This window comes from Coptis chinensis, chromosome 8 (assembly GCF_015680905.1).
Source record: "Coptis chinensis isolate HL-2020 chromosome 8, ASM1568090v1, whole genome shotgun sequence".
NCBI classification, from domain to species: domain Eukaryota; kingdom Viridiplantae; phylum Streptophyta; class Magnoliopsida; order Ranunculales; family Ranunculaceae; genus Coptis; species Coptis chinensis.
The window spans coordinates 82,042,119-82,064,935 of NC_141463.1; the positions used below are offsets into that span (position 1 = coordinate 82,042,119).

At 35.6% G+C, this 22,817-nt stretch overlaps 3 protein-coding genes across 4 annotated transcripts; 1 reads left to right on the forward strand and 2 right to left on the reverse strand.

The window, feature by feature from the left end:
- Window positions 1-1,206: 1,206 nt before the first annotated feature.
- Window positions 1,207-5,384, forward strand: LOC147483495 (protein trichome birefringence-like 33). 2 transcript variants are annotated; one of them, XM_086580489.1, is made up of 6 exons: window positions 1,207-1,477; window positions 1,575-1,794; window positions 2,013-2,184; window positions 2,288-2,487; window positions 4,445-4,603; window positions 4,693-5,054. In XM_086580489.1, exons 1-6 carry the CDS (start codon window positions 1,300-1,302, stop codon window positions 4,799-4,801), a joined length of 1,038 nt encoding a protein of 345 aa, XP_086436615.1. In that variant the 5' UTR covers window positions 1,207-1,299; the 3' UTR covers window positions 4,802-5,054. The 2 variants fall into 2 exon arrangements, with proteins under 2 accessions (XP_086436615.1, XP_086436614.1); XM_086580488.1 differs by having other exon boundaries at window positions 1,211-1,477; window positions 4,912-5,384.
- Window positions 5,385-20,205: 14,821 nt separating this feature from the next.
- LOC147483496 (uncharacterized) lies at window positions 20,206-20,707 on the reverse strand. The gene is made up of 2 exons (XM_086579575.1): window positions 20,604-20,707; window positions 20,206-20,320 (listed from the first exon to the last, which is right to left on the reverse strand). The coding sequence occupies exons 1-2, from the start codon at window positions 20,705-20,707 to the stop codon at window positions 20,206-20,208; spliced, it is 219 nt and encodes a 72-aa protein (XP_086435701.1).
- Window positions 20,708-20,986: 279 nt separating this feature from the next.
- On the reverse strand, window positions 20,987-21,562 carry LOC147483497 (uncharacterized). The gene has a single exon (XM_086579576.1). The coding sequence runs from the start codon at window positions 21,560-21,562 to the stop codon at window positions 20,987-20,989; it is 576 nt and encodes a 191-aa protein (XP_086435702.1).
- Between the last annotated feature and the right edge of the window lie 1,255 nt (window positions 21,563-22,817).

The window sequence follows — 22,817 nt, forward strand, 5'->3', positions numbered from 1 at the left end:
TCAAACTAAACAAACTATTTTCTCTCATTTTCAAAAAGTCAAACATACACATATATTCTAATTTAATAGTCAACTTAAGACAGTTAATATTATATTAAATTTTATAAAATAATTAATTTCCAATATTTAATAAAAATAGGGTTTTAATTACATATGCTATACTATGAATAAAACAGTATGTTAAGAAAAGGAAACCACAATTTGCTTTCCTTCTTTTACTCATTTTTTTTGTAGGAGACTTTGAATTGGAGTTACTATAAAACTCTTTTTTGTTTGCCAAATCACTACTTATTTCCCTTTTATATACGTCTTGGTTAAGTTACAACGTCAAGTTTGTATGTTGCACCAATTAAAAACATTTCACTTTGTTGCAACTTATTGAGTAATTGATTGACTAGGGCATTGTAAAATCTACACTTTGATTCAAACACACAAAATCGAATAATACACGTAGAAGACAAACTTGAACTAAATAAACTTTATTATATCAATTGAACCACTTATATTAAACTTGATAAACAAAAGAACTTACCTTCATACCAGTGTATCTCTTTTCAACAATGCATCTCTCTTATTATTCTCTCACTTCTTCTTTTGCTAAAGTCTAGGCACTCACACATATATATAGCTTCTCAAATTACTAATTTATACTAAGCTACTATACTAATTAGAAAACTTCTAATAATACCAACCCAATTCTAATCTTACTTGTATTGTCAATATCAACTTGGTTCCTAATAGCAACTCATATTTGCTAATCACATAGATCTAAACTTACTAATTCCAACAGGTTTTGGCACAACAATATATTTCAGCATTATATATTGAGACTATTCCAAATTTCCACCCCATTCCAAGTAGAGAAAAGGATCGACGAAGCCATGCTATATAAAGACATGCACGCAAAGGTTGTTGTGATTTGAGTACAAAGAAGTTCATTTCCCCAACAATTAAAATTGAATGTCACCCCACACTTACCTTCTATATACCTAAAACACTAAAAGATACCTACATCTTACCACTCTCAACCTTTTAGAAAATGATATGAGACCTTCACGTTTTCTTGCCTTCTAACCTAAGAAACATGATTGCTCCATATTATCTAACCTTCCCCACCATTTTTCTCATTTTCTCAATATATTTTTACCATTAATCAATAAATCTAATGGAATGTGGTCGTATTTTTGTTTTTAACTGTATTTTTGTTGTGGTTTATGGTAATTAAGAATTCATTTAAACAGAACTTAATTATCTTCCTCAAAGCTAATAAGCTCTCAGACACATAGACAAACAAAAACAATGAAGCCTTCCATTACTTCATACTCTATATCTGTAAGAAAGACGCCCTTCTCTCCCGTTCTTTTCACATTGTTGGCCTTCATATTATTCTTCACTGCTCTCTACAGCAATGACCTCAACTGTTTCTTAGGACAACCTTTTCAATATTTCAAAGCTTACCAACCAATATCAACTCCAGGTGCGAATATCTTAAACTTAGTCCATTTACTATGTTAATAAACACCAAGTGGCATTGTTTTCTGAGATAGATTGCATGTTTTTGGAGGTGAGAGTAGAGAAGGACATACACAAGGTGCCATTTGCCATTGGGAAGATTGAAGGAGAAGAATGTGATGTGTTTAGTGGGAAGTGGGTACGTGATGCATCAACCAGGCCGCTTTATGAAGAATCGGAGTGTCCTTATATACAACCTCAGATAACTTGTCAAGAGCATGGAAGGCCTGATAAGGAGTATCAGTCATGGAGGTGGCAGCCTCATGGATGCTCCTTACCCAGGTTAGTCAATCTTGCAAGTTTTTTCTTTGTTCGAGTAATCTCTTAATATAAAGAAAAACTTAAAATTAGGTCCTTATTTACTATGTGCTCTTCTTTTTAATTAATAGTGCATTTTGGTTATTGAATATATTCACAAAATTAATAGTGCAATGATATAATAGTGCATTTTTAATTACCATGTGACTTGGCTAATTCATTAATTTTGTTCCAATCCAAAGCTTCAACGCGACATTTATGTTAGAAAGACTTCGAGGGAAGCGAATGATGTTCGTTGGCGACTCTTTGAATAGAGGCCAATATATATCATTGGTTTGTCTACTACATCGATCTATTCCAAAAAGTGCAAAAACCTTGCAAACAATTGATTCCCTCACAGTCTTCAGAGCCGAGGTAACATGAAATTCTACCTCATGAATGAGATAATATTATTCTTTACAAATCAAATTATGCAGTTGGCTTCACTTTGATCGAGCATTTGTGTGAAAATATGTAGGACTACAATGCGACAATTGAATTCTACTGGGCACCATTTCTTCTTGAGTCAAACTCGGATGATGCAGTTATACATAGAGTTCCCGATAGAATCATACGTAAGGATTCAATAAATACACATGGTCGACATTGGAAAGGAGCTGATATCATAGTTTTCAATAGCTACCTTTGGTGGATGACTGGCAAGAAGCTTAAATTTCTGTAACATCCTAACCTTTAATTGAACTGAAAAAGTTAAAATTATTTCAAATAACGTGCAATATTACGGATTTAAATCTAGCCCACGGGCTTACCCTTTGTAGTTGACGGTGTGGCTCGTTGGGCATTACCGCGTTATATCCATTGTCACCAATTACGGTACGGGTTTAAAACGGTGTACTTGAAAAAAACTTAGTTCATGTTTTAAATGGAACGTCTCGGGAAAAAAACGGAAAAAAAAGCGTAAAAAAATGTGGGGCATAAAAAACGGGTTTTAAACCGTAAAACGGGTTTAAAACGGGTAATACGTAAAAGAAACAGTAAAAACCGATGATAAAGAATATAATAAATAAGAAGTTTGATTTTTTATAAGAGTGGAAAAAAGAATAGACACATAAAATAAAAATAAAAATAATACAAATGAAAGAAAATTCAAATACATGAAAGTATCAAATTATCATTACTCATCCAAATACTATAAGGGGCTATTTGTTTTTTTGGGTTAAGTTATAAGAGGGTCTTATAAGACCATGTGTTATAAGAGGGTCTTATAAGATGGTCTTATAAAGTGGTTTGTTTTTAATTTTAAGTTCCTCTTATAAGCACTTGTAAAAATAGAAAAAACAAATACATGACATCTTATAGATGGTTATTTGACAAATATAACCCTACTCTACATCACATTTAACTTGAATATATTAATTTGAAATAAGCATTATAGTTTGATTTTGGTTTCAAATCAATTTTGATAATTAGAATATCAATTTTAGGAAACTACCTTAATTGGCGGTGGTAGTGGTAGTGGTCTTAATAAAAGTGGAAATGATATTGGTTTTAATAGCATGGTGATGGTGGTGGTAGTAGAAGTGGTGGATGTCTTAATAACACGGTGGTGGTGGTGGTAATAGTTTTTAATAGTGCGGTGGTGGTGGTGGTAGTGGAGGTGAAGATATTGGTCTTAATAAATCCAAGTGGTGCGGTGGTGGTTGGTGGTGGTGGTGGTGGTTTTTAATATACTTGATGTGGTGGTGGTGGTAGTCTGGTGGTGGTTAAGGGTAATGGAGTTATTTGGAAAATAAGATAATGAAAATGGAAGAAAAGAGATAAATGAAATTTAGGGGTATATAGGCGGGGGTGTTTGAGTCATTTTGAGTTATAAGACTTATAGAATTGAAGTAGATCTAATTTTGGTACTTATAGAATTGGAGCTCTTATAAGACATTTAGTAGAATGCCTTTTATAAAGGCAAAAAAAACCAAAAAAATGTAAAAATCACTTTGGCCACATCTTATAAAGAGGTTATAAGACCTCGAGGTCTTATAAGAGGCAAAAACAAATGGCCCCTAAGTTTTAGATTCAGTACCAAAACACGACTCTAAATAAGATACTACTAATTACCAACCATAATGACATAATTAAGTTATACAAATAAGTTAGTAACTTTAAAATTTTCAATTAATTATTAATAGTCCAAAGCAAAATAGAACTGTCTCAATAAGTCAATCTAATGCTCACTCTTCAAAAAGGTAAACTCCAAAACTCCTTTTTTCTTCTCGTGTTTTTTTTTTTTGATTAAAAAAAAAAAAAAAAAAAAAAGTTTTAAACGAGAGATTTTCAAAATCTCGGGTTTTAAACGCGTTTTTAAGTTAAAAAAAGCGTTTAAAAGCGGGTTTTTTTTTAAAAAACCGGGTTTTAAATTGGAACCAGACGCCTTGCCAATATCTCGGGTTTTAAACGCGTTTTTTTCAAAAAAACGCCGAATTTGGTGACAATGGTTATATCACGCAAAAATAAAATCGAACTAGGCCATGAGCTGGGCCGAGGACCCGAGCACACACTAGTTTTCTAACCTGAATGATTCAATTAAGTACAAATTATTTTGATTCTCTAAAAGCTAGTGCGCAAGATGAGTTCATGAGTCTAATAACACTCTTCCTGATTTTTCATGCATGGCGGACAGGCAAGGTTCATTTCACGAAGAGAAAAAAGAGATTGTGGAGATTGAAACAGAAGAGGCATATCGCATGGCAATGACAAGTATGGTCAATTGGGTGCAAAGCAATATGGATCCTCACAAAACCAGGGTCTTTTTCACAAGCATGTCTCCTTACCATGAAAAGTAAGTACGGTTATTTCTTGTTTCATTGCCTATTTCTTCACTATTTATTCATTTTTACCATTGAAAATAGTTCCCATTACATGGTGTAGGTGGGAGTGGGACAAAAATTCAGAAAAATGGTCTGTATTTTCAATTTTCCAATGGCCCAATCCAAATACAACAATGTGCTCCAATGAATTTTCGAAAATTGTAGTATGAATTATGAAAAAAAAATACACACGTGCACACAAGAACGCACAGGAAAATTGAAACCGCACACCTCACTTTTGTGACTCGATGCATCTTAAATTGGAGTTCGAATATTTTAGGAGCATTGAATGGGGTGGTGAGCCAAATGGAAATTGTTTCAACGAAACAAAACCTATTGAAGATCCAACATATTGGGGAACTGGATCACGCAAAGGCATAATGCAAGTTATAAGAGAAGAATTTGATAAATCTAAAGTGCCCATTTCATTTCTCAACATTACTCAACTCTCAGAGTACCGAAAGGATGCACATACAGCAATTTACAAGAAGCAATGGAGTCCGCTTACTCCTCAACAGTTGGCAAATCCAACAAGCTATGCTGATTGCGTGCATTGGTGTTTGCCTGGACTTCAAGATACCTGGAATGAACTCTTGTATACCAAACTTTTCTATGTCTGAAATCAAGTGGATTTCTTATGTATCCATTGTGTGCTTCGTTTGTTGAGAGGAGGTAAAATGTTGGGGGAGTTTTGCATTTTAATCCAAAACAATTTCATTTCCAAGTTTCTTTTTAGATTGAGATTTTTTACAATATTGTCACTGGGTTGTTATGTATGTACAACTGTACAAGGCTACAAGCAACTGGGTCTAGCCGTACCAAACATCTCAACCAGCTAGCTACTGTTATGCTCAAATACTGTGGGTTTTGTCTTTTTCATCAAGCAATTTCCAAATACATATTTAGTACGGTGATTCCATTGGGCACTCATCAAATTGGATTGGGCAACCCCTCAAAAAAAAAGAAATTTTACAAATTTGCCATATTACAAGTTTGCCATCAAAGCTCAAGCCCAGCAACCAATTCAACCGGTATCGCCAAAACGAACCTTCCGGTCGTTTTTGTTTACTACTCAACGACGACGACCATGTCGTTTGAGTGTACACTCAAACAAACTTGAGCCAAGTCGTTTACGTTTTATACTCAAAACGACATGGTATGGACAAGTCGTTTGAGTGTTACTCATTAAGTGAAAACGCGATGTCCATGTCGACTTGTCCAAGTCGTTTGAGTGTACTATGTCGTTTGAGTATGCACTCAAACGACATGACCGTCGTCGTTTGAGGTTACTTTGAGTTTGAGTTACACTCAAACTACATGGCCAAGTCGTTTGAGTGTATACTCAAACGATAAAATGGACAAGTCGTTTGAGTGTTACTCACACTAACATTTAAACTTATTTTCCATGCATCATTTTTTGAAGTGTACTTATTCCTTTTCAAACTAAAGTAGACCATGTCGTTTGAGTCAAAATGCACTCAAACTCCACATGACCAAAAAGTCGTTTGATTTATACACTTAATATAGAAGTACACTCATTATCAAAAAACACACATACGAATTAATCATCGATGATAATAAAACTTGGAGACAAAACCAAAATTAACACTCAAACTATGCGGCCAAAGGTTTAATCTTTTGCACGTGAAAAATGAGATCATGTACCAAAAGCAAGTTTGAAAATACAACAACAACTCAAACAAACATGGCAAAAGAAAGAAGGTTTGAAGAAGGGGTTGATGGAAGTTAATGTTCAAAACGACGGGTTCATGTAGTTTGAGTATACACTCAAACGACATGGCGAGCGTTTAGTAGTTTTTTGATTTGAATGTTTTGGGGATTTGAAAACGACATGGGATAAAGAAGGTATTTGAAGTGTACACGGTGTTTTAAAACGAAACAATGGCCGCGAATGATATGGCCGCGATCCACTTTTTGTGTGTTAGTGTGAGTAACACTTTAAAATTTCAAAGCGATTTGTCCATGTAGTTTTTGAGTATACACTCAAACGACTTGGACATGTAATTTGAGTATACACTCAAACGACTTGGTCACGTGTTTGAGTGTACACTCAAACGGCGATGGACACGCACTCAAACGATTCCAAATGCACTCAAAGCGATTTCAATTGAATTAGAAAAATTAAAATCCGATTTAAAAATTGGATTAGAAACAACACAATTACATCAATAAAACTACATGCACTCTACACTCTTTATCATTTATGACATAGTATCTTTATAACCAAGTTAAAACATGTAATCAAACATGCTATCAAAAAATCTAAAATAATAATTTGTTTTATATCTAAACTTGTTATTATTATTATTATTTTTTCAATTGTGAATCATAAACTAGTTTGGGGTTTAGAGTTCAGAGTTCAAGGTTTAGAAATTTCGTACCAACATATTTCACTTAATTATTTGAAATAATAATTTGTTTTATATCTAAACTTGTTATTTTTTATTTTATTTTTAAAATTGTGAATCATAAACTAGGTTGAGATTTAGGGTTTAGGGTTTAGAGTTGTTTACAAATTTAAATTGCTAACATATTTTACTTAATTATTCAAAATAATAATTTGTTTTATTTATAAACTTATTATTTTTTATTTTCTTTTTCAAATTTTGAATCATAAACTAGTTTGGGGGTTTGGGGTTTGGGTTTAGGGTTTAGGGTTTACAAATTTCGTACCGACATAAAAAAAAATTTAATTTCAAACATATTTCACTAAATTATCCAAATCTAAAATAATAATTTGTTTTATATCTAAACTTGTTATTTTCCATTTTTTTTTATTCAATTGTAAATAATAAACTAGTTTGGGGGGTTTACAAATATATTTCACTCAATTATTCGAAATATATCAAAATTTCAAATATATATAGAATACTCATTCACTCAGTTTAGAGTTTAGGGTTTACATAGAATACTCAAGTTTCTCTACATACATACTCAAGTTTCTCTACACACTCAAGTTTCTCTAAATGGAACATGAAGATGAAGAAGAAGTATTTGAGGTAATGTTTGAGGTACAACAACAAATTAGAGAAGAACAACAAATTAGAGAAGGAGAAAATAGAAGATATGTTGAAAGTGAAGAAGTGGAACAAAATGTTGAAGGTCAAGGTGAAGAATTTGAAGATGCGACAAGTCGAGCAAATGAAATTCTGAGAAATCGTCGACGACAAAATGCAAACCTAAATAATGAGGTAACACTTGATTAAAATGAATACAAAACACTTGATTGAATGAATGAATGAATGCAAAATGAATGAATGCAAAACCCGAGCCCAAACGACATGGCTGGGTCGTTTGGGAACACTATCAAACGACATAGGCCTGTAGTTTGAGAACACTACGGAACGACATGGCGGTGTAGTTTGAGAACACTACTGAGAAGCAACATGGTGGGTCGTTTCATTACACTACAACACTACATGGCAGGTCGTTTCATTACACTATAGAACTACATGGCGGGTCGTTTGGACTCTTGATGAAACTACATGGCTGGGTCGTTTTGAAACTAAATGCAAATTGTTTGAGACTCTTGTTTTATTCTTCTATATGTAGAATTCTTTGCGCTATCCGGGAACCGATCTTCCGGAAACTTGAATGATGTGGATTGTCAACCGATTTTAAGTGATACAACAAGAAGTTTTTTACTCTGAGGAAAAGGTATGATTGAGTAGGCATTGATTTCATTTTTTTTTTTAAATTTTCTAAATATAATTTTATTAGTGTATTAATAATAGTTGTTGTTTTTATGTGTTTAGGTCTTTCATACACGTAGCGAGGAGGCAATCGATTGGGCAACCCGCTAGAGGAAGACAAGTTAATGTTGTTGTGGTCATTGAAAAAGTCGGAGTGTGCCAAAGGAAACCGAAAGTAGCAAGATTGAATTTGGCTTGCGAGTGCTTTCGGGTGTGTATCGGTCACACAAGAAGGAAGGCTAAGAGAAGGCTAATAAGAGAAGGTCGGGAACCAAGAAATCGAGATGTCCATTTAAGTTAAAAGGTGTTTTCCAACGCAAGACCTTGTCGATAGTTGGAAAATTGTGGATTCTTAATGGTGTTCACAACCATCCATTGGCGAAGACCCTTGAAGGACATGCATTTGCTACTCGACTAACCGTTCGAGTTAAGTATTTGTCGAGGAGATGAGTAAGTGTGGAATAAAACCTAAACAAAAGTGATTCAAGAATAGGTATCATGATAACATCTCTAGTATATCCCAAGTCTACACTTTGCAAAGGCGGAAGGTGAGGAAATGGATATGAGCGGTCTCACACAATTCGAGATTGCGTGAGTTGTTAGCAAAAGAACATTATTTTGAGGAGTTGAGACGGGATGAGAATACCGAGGAGATAACGGATTGTTATGGGCCCATCCGAGGAAGGTGTTAAGTTGGCTCGGACTTTTCCAACAGTTTTTCATGTTAGACGCTACCTACAAAACTACCAGTATCGGTGGCCTTTTCGATAGTTTGTTGGGGTGACTTCAGCGTGGAAATCTTTTCACCGTGTGTCAGTCTTTGCTTGATCACGAAACAACGGTCGACTATGAGTGGGCCTTGCATCATTTTAGTGGCTTGCTTGGTGACATAAGCCCATCGGTGATCGTGGTGTCGGCGGGGACTTAGCTTACGATGAGTGCGTGGCGAGTTTTTCCTAACACACACAAGCATCTATGTAGATGGCATATACTACGTGGCGTCCTTTCAAAATGTTACGATATTTTTCCAACTACTGAGAACTTGTAGAAGGCCCGGTTCGTGGAACAACGTAGTCAAATCGAAGACGAGAGGTTATTTTTCAGTAGATGGGATGATTTGGAAAAATATTACGGGGTTGAGTACTCCAATTTTGTTTGTTATTTGCAAGAGACTTGGTTTCCTCATAGGGATTGATTCATATGTTGTTAGACTGACCAACACATTCACTTTGGGAGTACAACGACCAATAGAGTTGAAGGGTCTCATGCTCAGGTGAAGCATGTACTAGGAAATGCAAACTGTCATGATTTTTTGAGTATGTTTAGCTTAATCCACCCGATTCTAGAGATCCGGATGTCGAGATTAGAGCTACCTTCGAGAGAAGTATGATTGTAACTTCAAAGCACCACCACCGGATTCCTTTGTTTCGTGAACTTCGGAGGCCTTGTCTCACGCAAGTGTTTAGACTTGTTATTTGAAGAAATAGATACCCGCGTAAAAGCGTGTTAAAGATGGAGAGATAAGGTGTTGGTGCTATTTGCGCCGCCAGCCATGGACGCCATGTGCTCATGAATTAATTGAGTTTGAAGAGCAAGAAGCGGTCCATCCCTTTGATCGCTATCGACCCTTTTGGAAAACATTATCCGCTTCTCCCAATGTGTGGGTGGTGGTCCCGATGTTGCACCTTCGATGGACTTGTTCATGAATAGGTTTGCAATGGTTTTGAAGAAGTTAGAGGGTTATGATTAGGAAGCTTATGGAGATTGCCGTGCGAGAAAGTACATGGCTAGTACGCCTTGTGAGGAAGCAAAACCAAAGGTCGGCCGAAAGGTAGGCTGCAGAAAGCTTCAACTGGAGATGATAACTCTTCAAAGCGAGATCCATCTCATTTTGAACATTTTCAACGTGACCATGAAGAGTGGGTCTCGTCACAACCAAACATTACGCCCACCCAAAACACCCACACTACACCAAGAAAGAAGTCTTCTCCAAAACTACCAACCCAAAACATCCACACCACACCAACAAATAAGCCTTCTCCAAAAACACCAAAAACAACCACACCAAGAAATAAACCTTCTCCCCAAAACACCAAAACAACCACACCACGAAATAAGCCTTCTCTAAAACGGTCCACACCACGAAATGTGAGAGATGGCTTAGACTTTGGAAAGACGAGGGGTCCTAAGGATTACGGGTTGGATATTCCTGAAGAAATGTATAAATACATTGTTAGAGTCCATGACCCTGTTGGCGATGGCAACTGCGGTTATAGAGCTTTCTGCATTGCATTAGGAAGAAGTCAAGAAGAATGGCCACAGATGAGAAGGGAGTTATACGAAGAGCTTACTGACAACCTCCCCCTTTATTGTACTTTGTACAATCAAAGTGAGGTTTTTTATTCGATGAAGGAAATCCTACATGAAGAAGGTTACGCACCCTTAAATAAGTGGATGAGCATGCCTTTTGCTGGATACTTATTTGCTTTAAGATTTAATGTTGTCCTTATGCATTTAGGAGCTCGTCAGTGCTTCCTTCTCATGCCTGAGAACCCAAGCAAATCCCCGAGAGAGTGACCCAAGTGTTGGGTAAGCACATGTTGGTGGAAATCATTTTGTCAATGTTGAACTTGTTGAAGATTGTCCGATTCCTCTAGTAATGCGCCAATGGCTTAGAGCTCGATATGATATTGCTGAAAGTTGGAATTTGGCCTTGACAGTAAGGCAATTGCAATTTATGGCATTGAACATTCCCAATTTAATATGGGAAAAGGAGCTCGTTAAAGACCCAATAGTACATGTTATCGACTAAGTTGTTTGTATGTTGTCGATATGATATTTTGATGTAATTTGTATTTTGATGTAATTTGAAACAAGTGTAATTTGATTTGATTTTTATGTTATCAATGTTAGGGCTTTTATTTGATTTGATTTGGAAATCGAGTAATCGACTAAGTTGATTCGGACGGCAATCGAGTGATTTTGAAATCGAGCAATCGACTAAGTGATATATTGATGTAATTTGATATTTTGATGTAATTTGGAACAAATGTAATTTTATTTTATTTTTTTGTTATTTGGAAATAATGTTAGGGCTTTTATTTGATTTGATTTGGAAATCGAGTGATCGATTAAGTTGATTCGGACGGCAATCGAGTGATTTGGAAATAGAGCGATCGACTAAGTTGATTCGAACATCAATCGAGTGATTTTGAAATCAAATGATCGACTAAGTTGATTCGGATGGCAATCGAGTGATCAACTAGTTGATTCGGACCGCAATCGAGTGATTTGAAATAATGTTCGTATGTTGTCAATAATGACCGAAACTACACGGTGAAGTCGTTTGGCTTTAATACAAAACGACCCAGCCATATCGTTTGGTCTAAAGGCCAAACGATGTGGTCATGTCGTTTGGCCTTTAGACCAAACGATGTGTCCATGTCGTTTGGACTTTAGACCAAACGATCTGGCTGGGTTGTTTGAGATTAAAAGTTTAACGATCTGCCGTGGTCGTTTGGTATAAAGGAAAAACGATCTGCTGTGGTCGTTTGGCCTTTATGCCAAACGATCTGGTGGGTCGTTTGGAAGAAATTTTTTCAAAATTCGTTTTGTTTTTACAACACTTTCATATTCATCAAATTCCACTTTTCCATTCAAACACTCTCATTCATCAAATTCCACTTTTCCATTCAAACATCAGATATCAAACACTCTCATTCATCAAATTCATCCATACATAAAATTCCATTCAAACATTAAACCCTAAACTGAAACAAATTACATTCAAACATTCATGCAAACATTATATCCATCAATTCATTCGAAGTTAACAAAATTACAAACCCTAAACTGAAACAAATTACATCCATCAAACTAAATTACAAAGTTACAAACCCTAAACTGAAACAAATCAACTATAAGCCCACCAATGTACTTGCACCTAGTCAAGTTATGCGCTGTTGAAGGAGGACCTTGCTTCCTCCTCGGCATATCATTCCCGACCAATTGCAGACCTCTCTCTAGCAAAAGCGGTGGTTTCATCGATGACGCCGTTACGCCGAAAAAAAAAAAATCAAGATAAGTTACCAATCGAATGCAAAAATCACAGTTAGAGAAAACTCAATTAAAAATCACAATACTTACAATCGGTGAACGGTTAGGGCGGTGTCTCGGGGAGGGATGAATAGGAAGAAGCTCGGGGTTCACCAAAACTACATGAGAATTCCTCGCATACCAAGTCATGTAGTTTTGATGACACTCCCATGGATAAGGCGAAATAGGTCCTCGGTTGCAAAGTTGGATCACGTGATTTTTGCCCACGACTCGATAAAGTGGCCCAATATTGGTCAGCTCACCTCATACCAGCGTGGCCCCGCGGTTTTTGTTCTCCAATTTGGCATTGGAGGATCTTTAGGTACAAGTTGCACGTGACTAACCGGACGCACCACCCTTGCGGCGGCAGTAAAAAGCTCGACAATGTTGAAAAACATAGCAATCCCTCAAAAATGCAATGTCATCGATCGGGTTTGTATCTCGATATTTTTGTAGGGATGCCAAACAACTGAAACAAAATCAAATGTGTCATTAACAACTCTAATGATCAATTACTAAAAATAAATATAAACAAACTTAAATATCAAATTGTCATTGAATTTAATACTTACATTGAACTCATTCAAATCATCAATTATCGCCGATAAAACTGCAATGTATACGTTGTGTCGTGTAATAGTGTGGAGCGATGTGGGATGTCTGCGGAGCACGCGGGCTGAGACGAGATATAGTTGAAGTTTGGGACTGTCATGAATACCGGAAAATACTCATAGATCCATGCCTAGATATACACAAATAGTTAACATATTGATAGAGTAATAAAATTAACATTAAAAAAAATAAACTCTAAAATACTCAAGTTTTACGTAGAAGAGTCATATAGCTGTAACCCCTTTCACCTTCGCACATGTGGCAGCCCGGAGACCTCTATATAAAAGCGCCAAAATTTGCTGCACCCCATGCATACTCTTCTATCTCACTGAATTTCAACAACGGCCTCAGATAACATATAGGCACTCCAGTCCCAGACTTGTCAGTAAAAACGGCACATCCAAAGAAAAACAGAATAAAAGCTCTAACAGTCCGTTGAACATCCCGGAAACTTCGAGGCCTTTCTACCACATTCCTAAAAGCGTCACATATAGGGCTATCATGAATCTTGTTCGCAAAATGCTTCGGATGAATTCTAGCCTTACTTTTGAAGTGAACTTGCTAGCTTCCATCTCCTCCCTAATCAAATCAATAGGGAGCCCCGCACCAAGATGTAAAGAGATTTATCGATTGTTGTAAGTTCAAATTTTGTCCCCTTGCACCATTTTTCCTCTAATCAGTAACTCCACAGATTTGGACAACATCGTCCAAAGTCACAGTCATCTCCCCAACTGGCATATGGAAGGTGTTGGTCTCCGGATGCCATCTCTCCACAAACGCAGAGATCAATGGTGGATCCATATGCTCGTGATAACCTTCCACGAGATCAAACAACCCAGTCCTTCTCAACTGCACGGCAAATCTCGGAGACCTTTCACATTCATTTTTGAAATCCCATTGGGATAACTTCGCTAAGTGTGAAACACACTTCAATGCTCCGCGATCCTCCTGAAACAACCGAGCACGCATTAGATATATATGAACAGAAACAAAAGATTTTGTAAAAGAAAATCAAAGTACACAAGAAAAACAAAATATTACCCTTCTCTCCAAAACATCGCGAGCGACATGCACCGCATAGTCATACAACAACTCTGACTCATACGGGCCTCCCCCATACACACCTCTTTGAAACTCCAAATCATCATTGGATTTTCTTACGAAATCCAATACGGAGGTGCTTCTTCCATTTGGTGGTACGTCTTCTACCACATATTCTTCTTCAACATCATCATCCCCGCTCATCCTCCTCCTCACTCTCACTCTCCTCTTCTACTATACTCTTCCCTTTGTCTTGTCTAAACCTACATCTAAACCTACATTAGTATCACTATCTACACTATATTCACTAAACGAATCAACCTCGGGAACCTCTTTTTCCAAATGGTCCCCTACGCTACTGATGATGTTAAGCCATCTGCCTTATGTCTTTTTCTTCCAACTGCATCACCGCTAGAGGAACTGCCACCAAACAATTTCTTAACACCCTTGAATGTAGTTTTCGCTACATTCTTCACATTCTTTGATCGAGGACCCATCGCTACAAAGAAAAATAAAATAAGTATTAGTAAACCATATTTAAATAAACAATGTACAAAGAAAACCATTAGAAAAAAGAGATAATCCCAGTCGTAAAACTAATATACTTATAAGCTTGCTATGATAACTCCAAGTATATATGAAGAAATAGAATGAGGTGTTACATCCTTCCAACAATCAATAATGACATCCTTCCACTTAAACCATATGTACAATAATGACATCTATAAAATATACATAACCCATAAAATATTCAATTTACAATTTCTGTCCCTCGTCAAGCATAGGGAAACCACCCAAAAAAACCACCTTGATTGTACATTCAAGAATTTGATAACCAAAGAAAAAAAGCTTCTCACCTATAATGCTTTACCGCTTCAGTTTTGTTCCCATGTATATCTAGACCTTAAGCAAGTACTGTAAAAAGCTGCATGTAATCAAGGTCATTACTCATTAGTCAAGACTCAAGAACAAAAGCAATATAAAAGGTGAGTAAAGAATGTCTGAGAGACACTAATCATAAAATGGTAAAAGTATCTTCTCTTATAACATTAAGCCCTAAAGGAAAATACTAGGTATGAAAGATGAGCACTATGAAAGTTTAGCAACAAGATGTAAAGCAACTCATTTTTTAATTTTCAAACGGGGCTCTAAATCACATGTTTGGGGGTATCACCATGCTACCCCCTCTAAGGGGTAGCATCGCTAGTATTTCTCTAAGCGTATTATTACTAAAATGGAGAACTTTATAGAATGTAAAATAATCTCTAACAAAAGTAGCTTCAAGTCTTCAGCTTATGCAAATTAAATGTAGTCCAAGTCATATTGCAAATTATATGACTCCTCGTGTCATTTACTTGATCATACTATAGACCAACTTAATAGCATCCTAGATAGTAAAACAACAACCCCAAGTCCACATGCTTGTATAATACGCAATAATTCTGCAATGGCATGCTCAGAGCTCAAAAGGAGATGTTGTTTGCCCAATACCTACACCAAACTTTCTCTTAAACGGACGGTCCATCGGAAACTTATATAGTGTATTTGATTATTAGCTTATATAGTGTCGTTCGTTAAACAAATTAATAAGACTGTAAACTAAAAGGTTTTGAGACTACACTGTGTAAGCTTATGAAGATATTATATAAGTTTTCGACGAACATGTCCATTTAAGAGAAAGCTTGATACCTACACTATAATATAAACACATATTACAATATAAAGATTCTCAAATACTAGAACTACTATTTTTTTTTTTTTTATGTCGGTGACTAAGGAATGAGCAAACATTTTTGTTGCCCATCCCACATGACATGATATGAATGGGCTTATAACTAATAAACACCAAAATTCAATAGTATCCAATTATAATATGGATTCATAGGCGGACATGGATTGAACTCACAAGTTAGATAAAGTACCATATCATAAAGGAGAAAAAACATTAAAACCGCTCTTCTATATGATCAAATATACATGTTTATTGTATTTGTTTTTACAATATTGTTTTGGTTTAGTATTAATTTTCCACATTGTTAACTAGCTTATTGTGTATATGTTCTACTTAGGTGCTGGCGGTGATGGCTTTATTGCTCAAGACATATCCTTTGTCAATACTGCCGGTCCATCTAAGGGTCAAGCAGTCGCTCTTGTAGTCACTGCAGATAAATCTGTGTTTTATTGATGTTCCATTATTGGTTACCAAGACACTTTGTACACCCTCTCGAATCGACAATTTTACAGAGAGACTGATATCTATGGAACTAAAACCTAGTACACTTTAGTTCACACAATCGACACTTAGTACACTTTGTACCCTTAAAAAAAAATCTTTTGTTGTTCACTTTCAATGCATTGATTCTCTTTTTCAGTTTCTCTCGAAGAAAATATATAGGAAATTCGAGCTCATTTTCTCATACTATATAAAGATGAACAAGACAAACATCACATTCCCATAACTCATCAAATTAAAGTTTTGTCAGCTGTTCTCACTTTTTCATTTTCTTAATCAAGATGACCATGCACACATTAGGAAAGTTCTTTGTGTTCCGCGAGTGGAGGACATGATGATAAGAACCAAGTGGAGTCTTATACCAAAACATATGAACTACTGACAAAACTTGGCGAGTTCACAGTTAGGCTCTTAACATCCAAGAGAAAAAACTTTTTTTTTTCTCTTAAGTGGACATATGGTGAAGTACAATGAAGGGACTCAATTTATTCTTTCCTTATTTTGCACAGAAGATAATCGTTTCCCCCCACTACCCTAAATCTAGTCTAATCACCAAAGAAATAACTGACCACTTCTCCTCTTCGGTAAAGAACCAATGCAAAAGACAAATTTATCGATTGAAACCATAATAACAGGGGCAAATTTATCCTTGAACACACAAGCTCAAGGTCCTCTTGCCATAACTATTGTAAATAAGATTTCATCTCAATGGGCCCTCACAAAATAAAATAGTAAACACTCAAAAACACACTAAAAATTTTTCTAAATGAAACCCGCCGAGGTCTATCGACCTTATCTCTCAAGTTGGATTGCTTTCGGTTCTTCCTAAATCACCATCCGGGAAACACAATTCACAACACTTACAGAATAGGGTTCATTACTAAACACTCAAACCACTCTAAGAAATTAATAAATGAACACACTTAAGTCTAAAGTTGAATTTCGGTTCTTCCTAATCTTCATTCCATTAACATGGGTCATAACTTTCAAAGAAATTTGTAGATGACCACGAAATGCAACAACATATCAAGTTTGAGCCATATAATTCACTCTTACAACTTAACTTCGGGCAATGGAAATAGCTAATATGAATCACTTAAACCATTATGGCTTCACTACCATCCTTGACAAAGAGCTAACGGAAGCCGCTACCCAAACTACCAATAATCTAGTAAACATATATTAAAAATAGTTAACTAAAAGAAATGTGGTCAAAAACTTTTACCAAAACGATAGCCATCCAATATAATAAGATTCATCACAAACTTTATCTAAAAATAACAACACTAGTTTTAACACTCGGTTCAAACACAAGTAAATCAAAATGATAAGCGAACCAAATCAAACACTTTCGGTTTAAACACAAGTACACTTGCATCTCAGATTACTGTTCTTAGTGGGGTTTTGGCCCCGTTTGCTCATTGACTCGTCACTGTCAATGTTCGTTCTAACCATATCCTTAAGCCCCACATCATAAGACACTGTACAACCCTAAGGATACTAATACATGCTCTCAAATTACAACAACCATAAAGAGGTAGGATAGCTTGCATCTTGAAACATCAAAGTTGGTCTGACCTTAACGAACATGCCACACAAGGTGGGCTATGCATCTAACATCACCAGTGTACATACAACATATATCTAACATCACCGAATATCTAACATCACCAAATACTTCAAAAATGTCATCTCTAACGGTAAGCAGTGGCTATGTATCTCTCATAACCCCAGCAGGAAGGGTCCCTCGACCAGTTAAGACAGTAGGGGTGCTTACCGTTTGGTGCGCCTATGTTGTGTTACAGTCATGGCTACGAGCCTACGATAGTCATTCAATATTGAATGCCTCCTTGCTTATAAACTCTCTCAAAACACTGGTTTAAAAAAAAATTACGGTTGAATGGGTTATCTATAAATTCAGATTTGAAGGGTCGATATCCTTCAATAGTGACAATCATATTGTGTAACAAAAAAGCAATGTACAACCAAAAGGTACAGTTTCATGGCTAAACATACAAAGGAGCACCAACTGCGAAGACACAACATCTCAAACACACAAAGGAACACCAACGACAAAACCAAACACCTCAAGCACATGGGATGTTTCCAAAATAGTATATATAGCCAATGCAATTAAACTTCATAACACAAATCGAGATGGGTCATTAAAAACACTAATCAGGAACAAACCACAATCCAATAAATTTCAGTTCGTACCTTCAGACTGGAAATGAATCAAAGAGTACAATGCAAGAATCAAACAACTGGAAATGACGAAATTTCAAGCTTTCACCGCTCTCCCAACTTGCAAAAGCTTCAATGGAGAAATTGCAAAAGCTCGAATGTTGGATTTGATTGGGTCGCGATTGGATTAAATTTCAGCAGAATTGGATTGTTTCGTGTTTCGTGATTGGATTGTTTCGCGATTAGATTAAATCATGATTGGATTGGTTCAATAATATTGGATTGTTTTTGGGTTTTTTTTGTTAGGGTTCGAAGGGTTTGCGCGAGAAAGATGACCGGTTAAGGGAGGTTTTTCCGGTTTGGCGATGGAAGTGGGGGGTGTATTGGGCTTTGCGATTTGGGCTTGCAATTTGGGCTTGGGCGGAGGCTGCCCAATGTAATTCTGGTGGCGCCCAATACAGCACCCATTTAGTACCCATTGAAATAACCGGCCCACTACATTTTTGTAACTTTATGCAGCTATAGACCTATAGTGGGACCACAAATTTACCGGCCCACTACTTAAGAAAATTCAACATATATTTAGGCCCAAACATATAAATTGATTAGGAATTTTGGTTTTAGGTGGGGTGAACAGTAATTTCGATTTTGGACAAAAACGGAATGACATCAACAACTATCATTAATAATTTCGGTTTTAGGATATTTTCGGGCTGACATCAGCAATTTACTTTTGTTTAATACCAGTTATAATCTTCTTCTCCATCTAATAAAAAAAAAAATTTACTAGAAACTTGTAAAATATTTTTGAGATCTAATTGTTTCTATCTTTGTGCTAGCTGATTTGTGTGTTATATATGAACTTGTGATTAGTGATTTAAGATATGAGAAAACATCTACCTTCTTCTCCCTCCATCTAGCAAAAAACAACTCCAACTAGAAACTTATAAATTTGTTTGAGATCTAATTGTTTCCATCTTTGAGCTAGTTGATTTGTATATTGTGATTAGTGATTTAAGCTATGAGAAAACATTTTATTCTCTTATGACAAACACTCTTCTCACTTTGTAATATATTTGTTCACTTTTGAATTTTAGATTATTGTTAATTGAAAAATAATTTGGTCGATTTCGACACCGAATCAACAAGCAATTAAACAACAATTGATTTTTTTTTTTCAAATTCTTGAATCTTCAATTAATCAATTGTGTGATTTATTTTGATTGATTTCGATATTGTTGTGGTTAATGACATTTTTTAAGTTTGGAGTAATAGTCTGATACACATGCACATAACACTATGCATTTGTATAATACCCTACATGCAAATATCACTATGCATGTGTATACTAACATGCACACACTATTATACATGTGTGTTATGCAAACATCATTATACATGCATGAACAATACTACATATGCAAACACCAAGGGCGGCCCTAGGCGAGATCCTAAAGTGTGGCATCTGTAAAAAAAATGATGAAAAATACATAAGCCAATTTTTTTTTTCTTATTTGATAAAAAATGAAGTCCAAATTCCTTCGTACTCTTATGGAATCAAATGTGTGCTTAACATCAACAAATTCACACCAAACTTTAATTACAAAAACTAAGCACTACTGACAAGCTAGTATTCTTACATTTCTAGCTGCGAAACCACTAATTAAGTCTTCATAATCAAGTTTTTATAGACTTTTCAATAGATAACATAGCTAATCCATTTAATCTTTCTTATTGAGACATGCTCAATCGAAGGTAAGATTTGATCAACTTCAGCTTTGAAAAACTTCTTTCTACAGATGCAACGGTAACTGGTATAGTCAACAAAATTTTGTATGTAACCCAAGCATTTGGAAAACAGTTATCTCGTGACTTCAAATGATTTAGCACGTCCATTGCTTTCTTTTTGTACGGTTATCTGGTAAAAGTTCTCTCATGATTCTTAACTCTGAAAATAAATCTATCCCATCAATATTAGAAACACCTTCATGTTTCAAAAACTCTTCAAGATTAATGCAAGAAGTCTTTAAGCTATTTGTATCTGCAACTTTTAACTTCTCTAAATCAAATAAGAACCCAAAAAATTTCTCATACACTTCGAACTGCTCAAATCTACTCTTGAATGAAGAAAGAGCTTGGTCTATTATGAATAAGAAGTAGTTAACTCGAAATGATTCTTCAGCTAATTGTGCAGTCATTTCTTCACTAACATTCTTGTCAAACTATTTTTTTCTACTAATGATTCGCCTTTCACGGAAAACTGGTTGAATTTTCATCATAGTTGCAATATCCTTAGCTTCTGTCATTGCTTATTCGAATCCAGTTTCTCTATACATCTCAAAAATAGAAATAGGTCTTTTCATTTCATGTATGGCCACATCAATCTGCATGTCTTCAGTTTGAAACTTTTTGTTAACAGAGTTAATAGCAAAAAGCAAATAATGCAAAATTACCATGGCAAGCAAAAACTCAAAACTCTAAATTTCATATATTGCTAGTGACTCAGCTTCACTCTTTGTTTTAGGATCGTCACTGTTTTCAACCAAGTAAACCAACACATCTCTTATTTTCAGAGCTTGATGTCTAACTGCACAAACACTGTCTACGCGACTCTCCCAGCGTGTTGCTGACAACGACTTTAGCGAGAGACCTAACTTGGGCTTCACATCTTTCACATGATCTTTAAACACTTTCCACCTCTTTGTGGAAGACAAAAATAATGAATAGATTAGTTGAACCACTCCAAAAAAAGATATAGCTCTTGAACAAGAGCTAGTCATATCATAAAGAGCAAGATTCTGACTATGACAACCACATGGAGTGTATAAGGCTCTAAGGTTTATTTCAAGTAGTCTACTTTGAACTCCTTTGTGTTTTCCTTTCATATTAGATCCATTGTCATAACCCTGCCCTCTTATATCACCAATATCAAGGTCAAGAGTGTTCAAAACATTTTGTCCTGATGTGTTATCCACCTTCAAAAATCCTAAAAAGAACTCTTCAACCTTTGGGCAACTTGATGTAACATCTACAAATTGAATCACAAGCGACATTTGCTCTTCATGACTAATATCCAGTGTACAATCAAGTATTATTGAAAAGTACCTAACTTCTTTGATTTTCTAGACAATCGTTTTCTTCACCTCACTTGCTAACAACTCTATCAACTCATTTTGAATCTTGTGGCTAAGATAATGATAATGGATTTCTTTACTTTGAATGCGCCGAATGTGCTCTTTCAGTATTGGATCAAATTCAGTAATCATTTCGATTAAACTTAAAAAAAAACCCATTATTCTCATCATAAATCTTCTCATTCTTCCCACGAAAAGCCAAATTACATTTATCAAGTGCTTTCACTAAAGCAAGAATTCATAGTAACACTTGTCGCCAATGTTCCCTCTGTTTGCTGATTTCTTCTTGCATTTTTTTGTCAATTGTTTCATTCTTGTCAAATCTCTTCTTTAGTTCATACCAACTATTCCAATAAAGAAAATGCTCTGGAGATGATTGATGCTTTGAAAGCTTTCTACTTAGTTTATGTCATTCACAATACCCTTCACTGTCCAATTGAGAAGTGTCCATGTGTTGCTTGAACACCTTACAATAAAAACAAAAGACCCTGCCCAAAGAAACAAAATATATGAGCCAAGTTCTATCTTTTTTAAATCCATTTGGCATTATTCAAGTGTAATGCTTAGAAGAGAAATGTCTGCCAAGGTGATTTTTGGGAAAATCAACATCAGTAATTCTTATAGGACCCTTTTCGACAATTAAATCTCTAAGATTTTGATCAATATTATCCCAATTTGCTTGATCAAAGTAGTGGACAAGTACATGTTATGTATTCTCATTTGTATCTTGATTAAGATCGTCATTCACTAAAGGCTCATCATTATCATTCACCAAAGGTTCAACATTTATATTCACTAAAGGTTCAACATCTTCATTCACCAAAGCTTCAACATCTTCGTTCAATTCATGCTCTCCATTATCATCGTCATTCCTTTGTTCGACGTCAACCATTATTTCACTTGAACTTTCTACTTGTCCTTTGTTACCAAAAAAAATTAGTATATCTCCCCTTTGGGATTGAACGACATCGTCTAATCTTTGCTTCTTTTTCCTTTTCTCAGAGATACTTTCTAGCCGGAGGATTCGGAGGCATGATGACAGGCTGACAAATGACAATTAAAATTCACAAACAGTCAAACAATGATATGATTAATTAAAAAAATCACCACAACCCCAGCTTACACACAAAATATATATATAACAATAGCTATTAATGTCTAGTCATCTCAAACT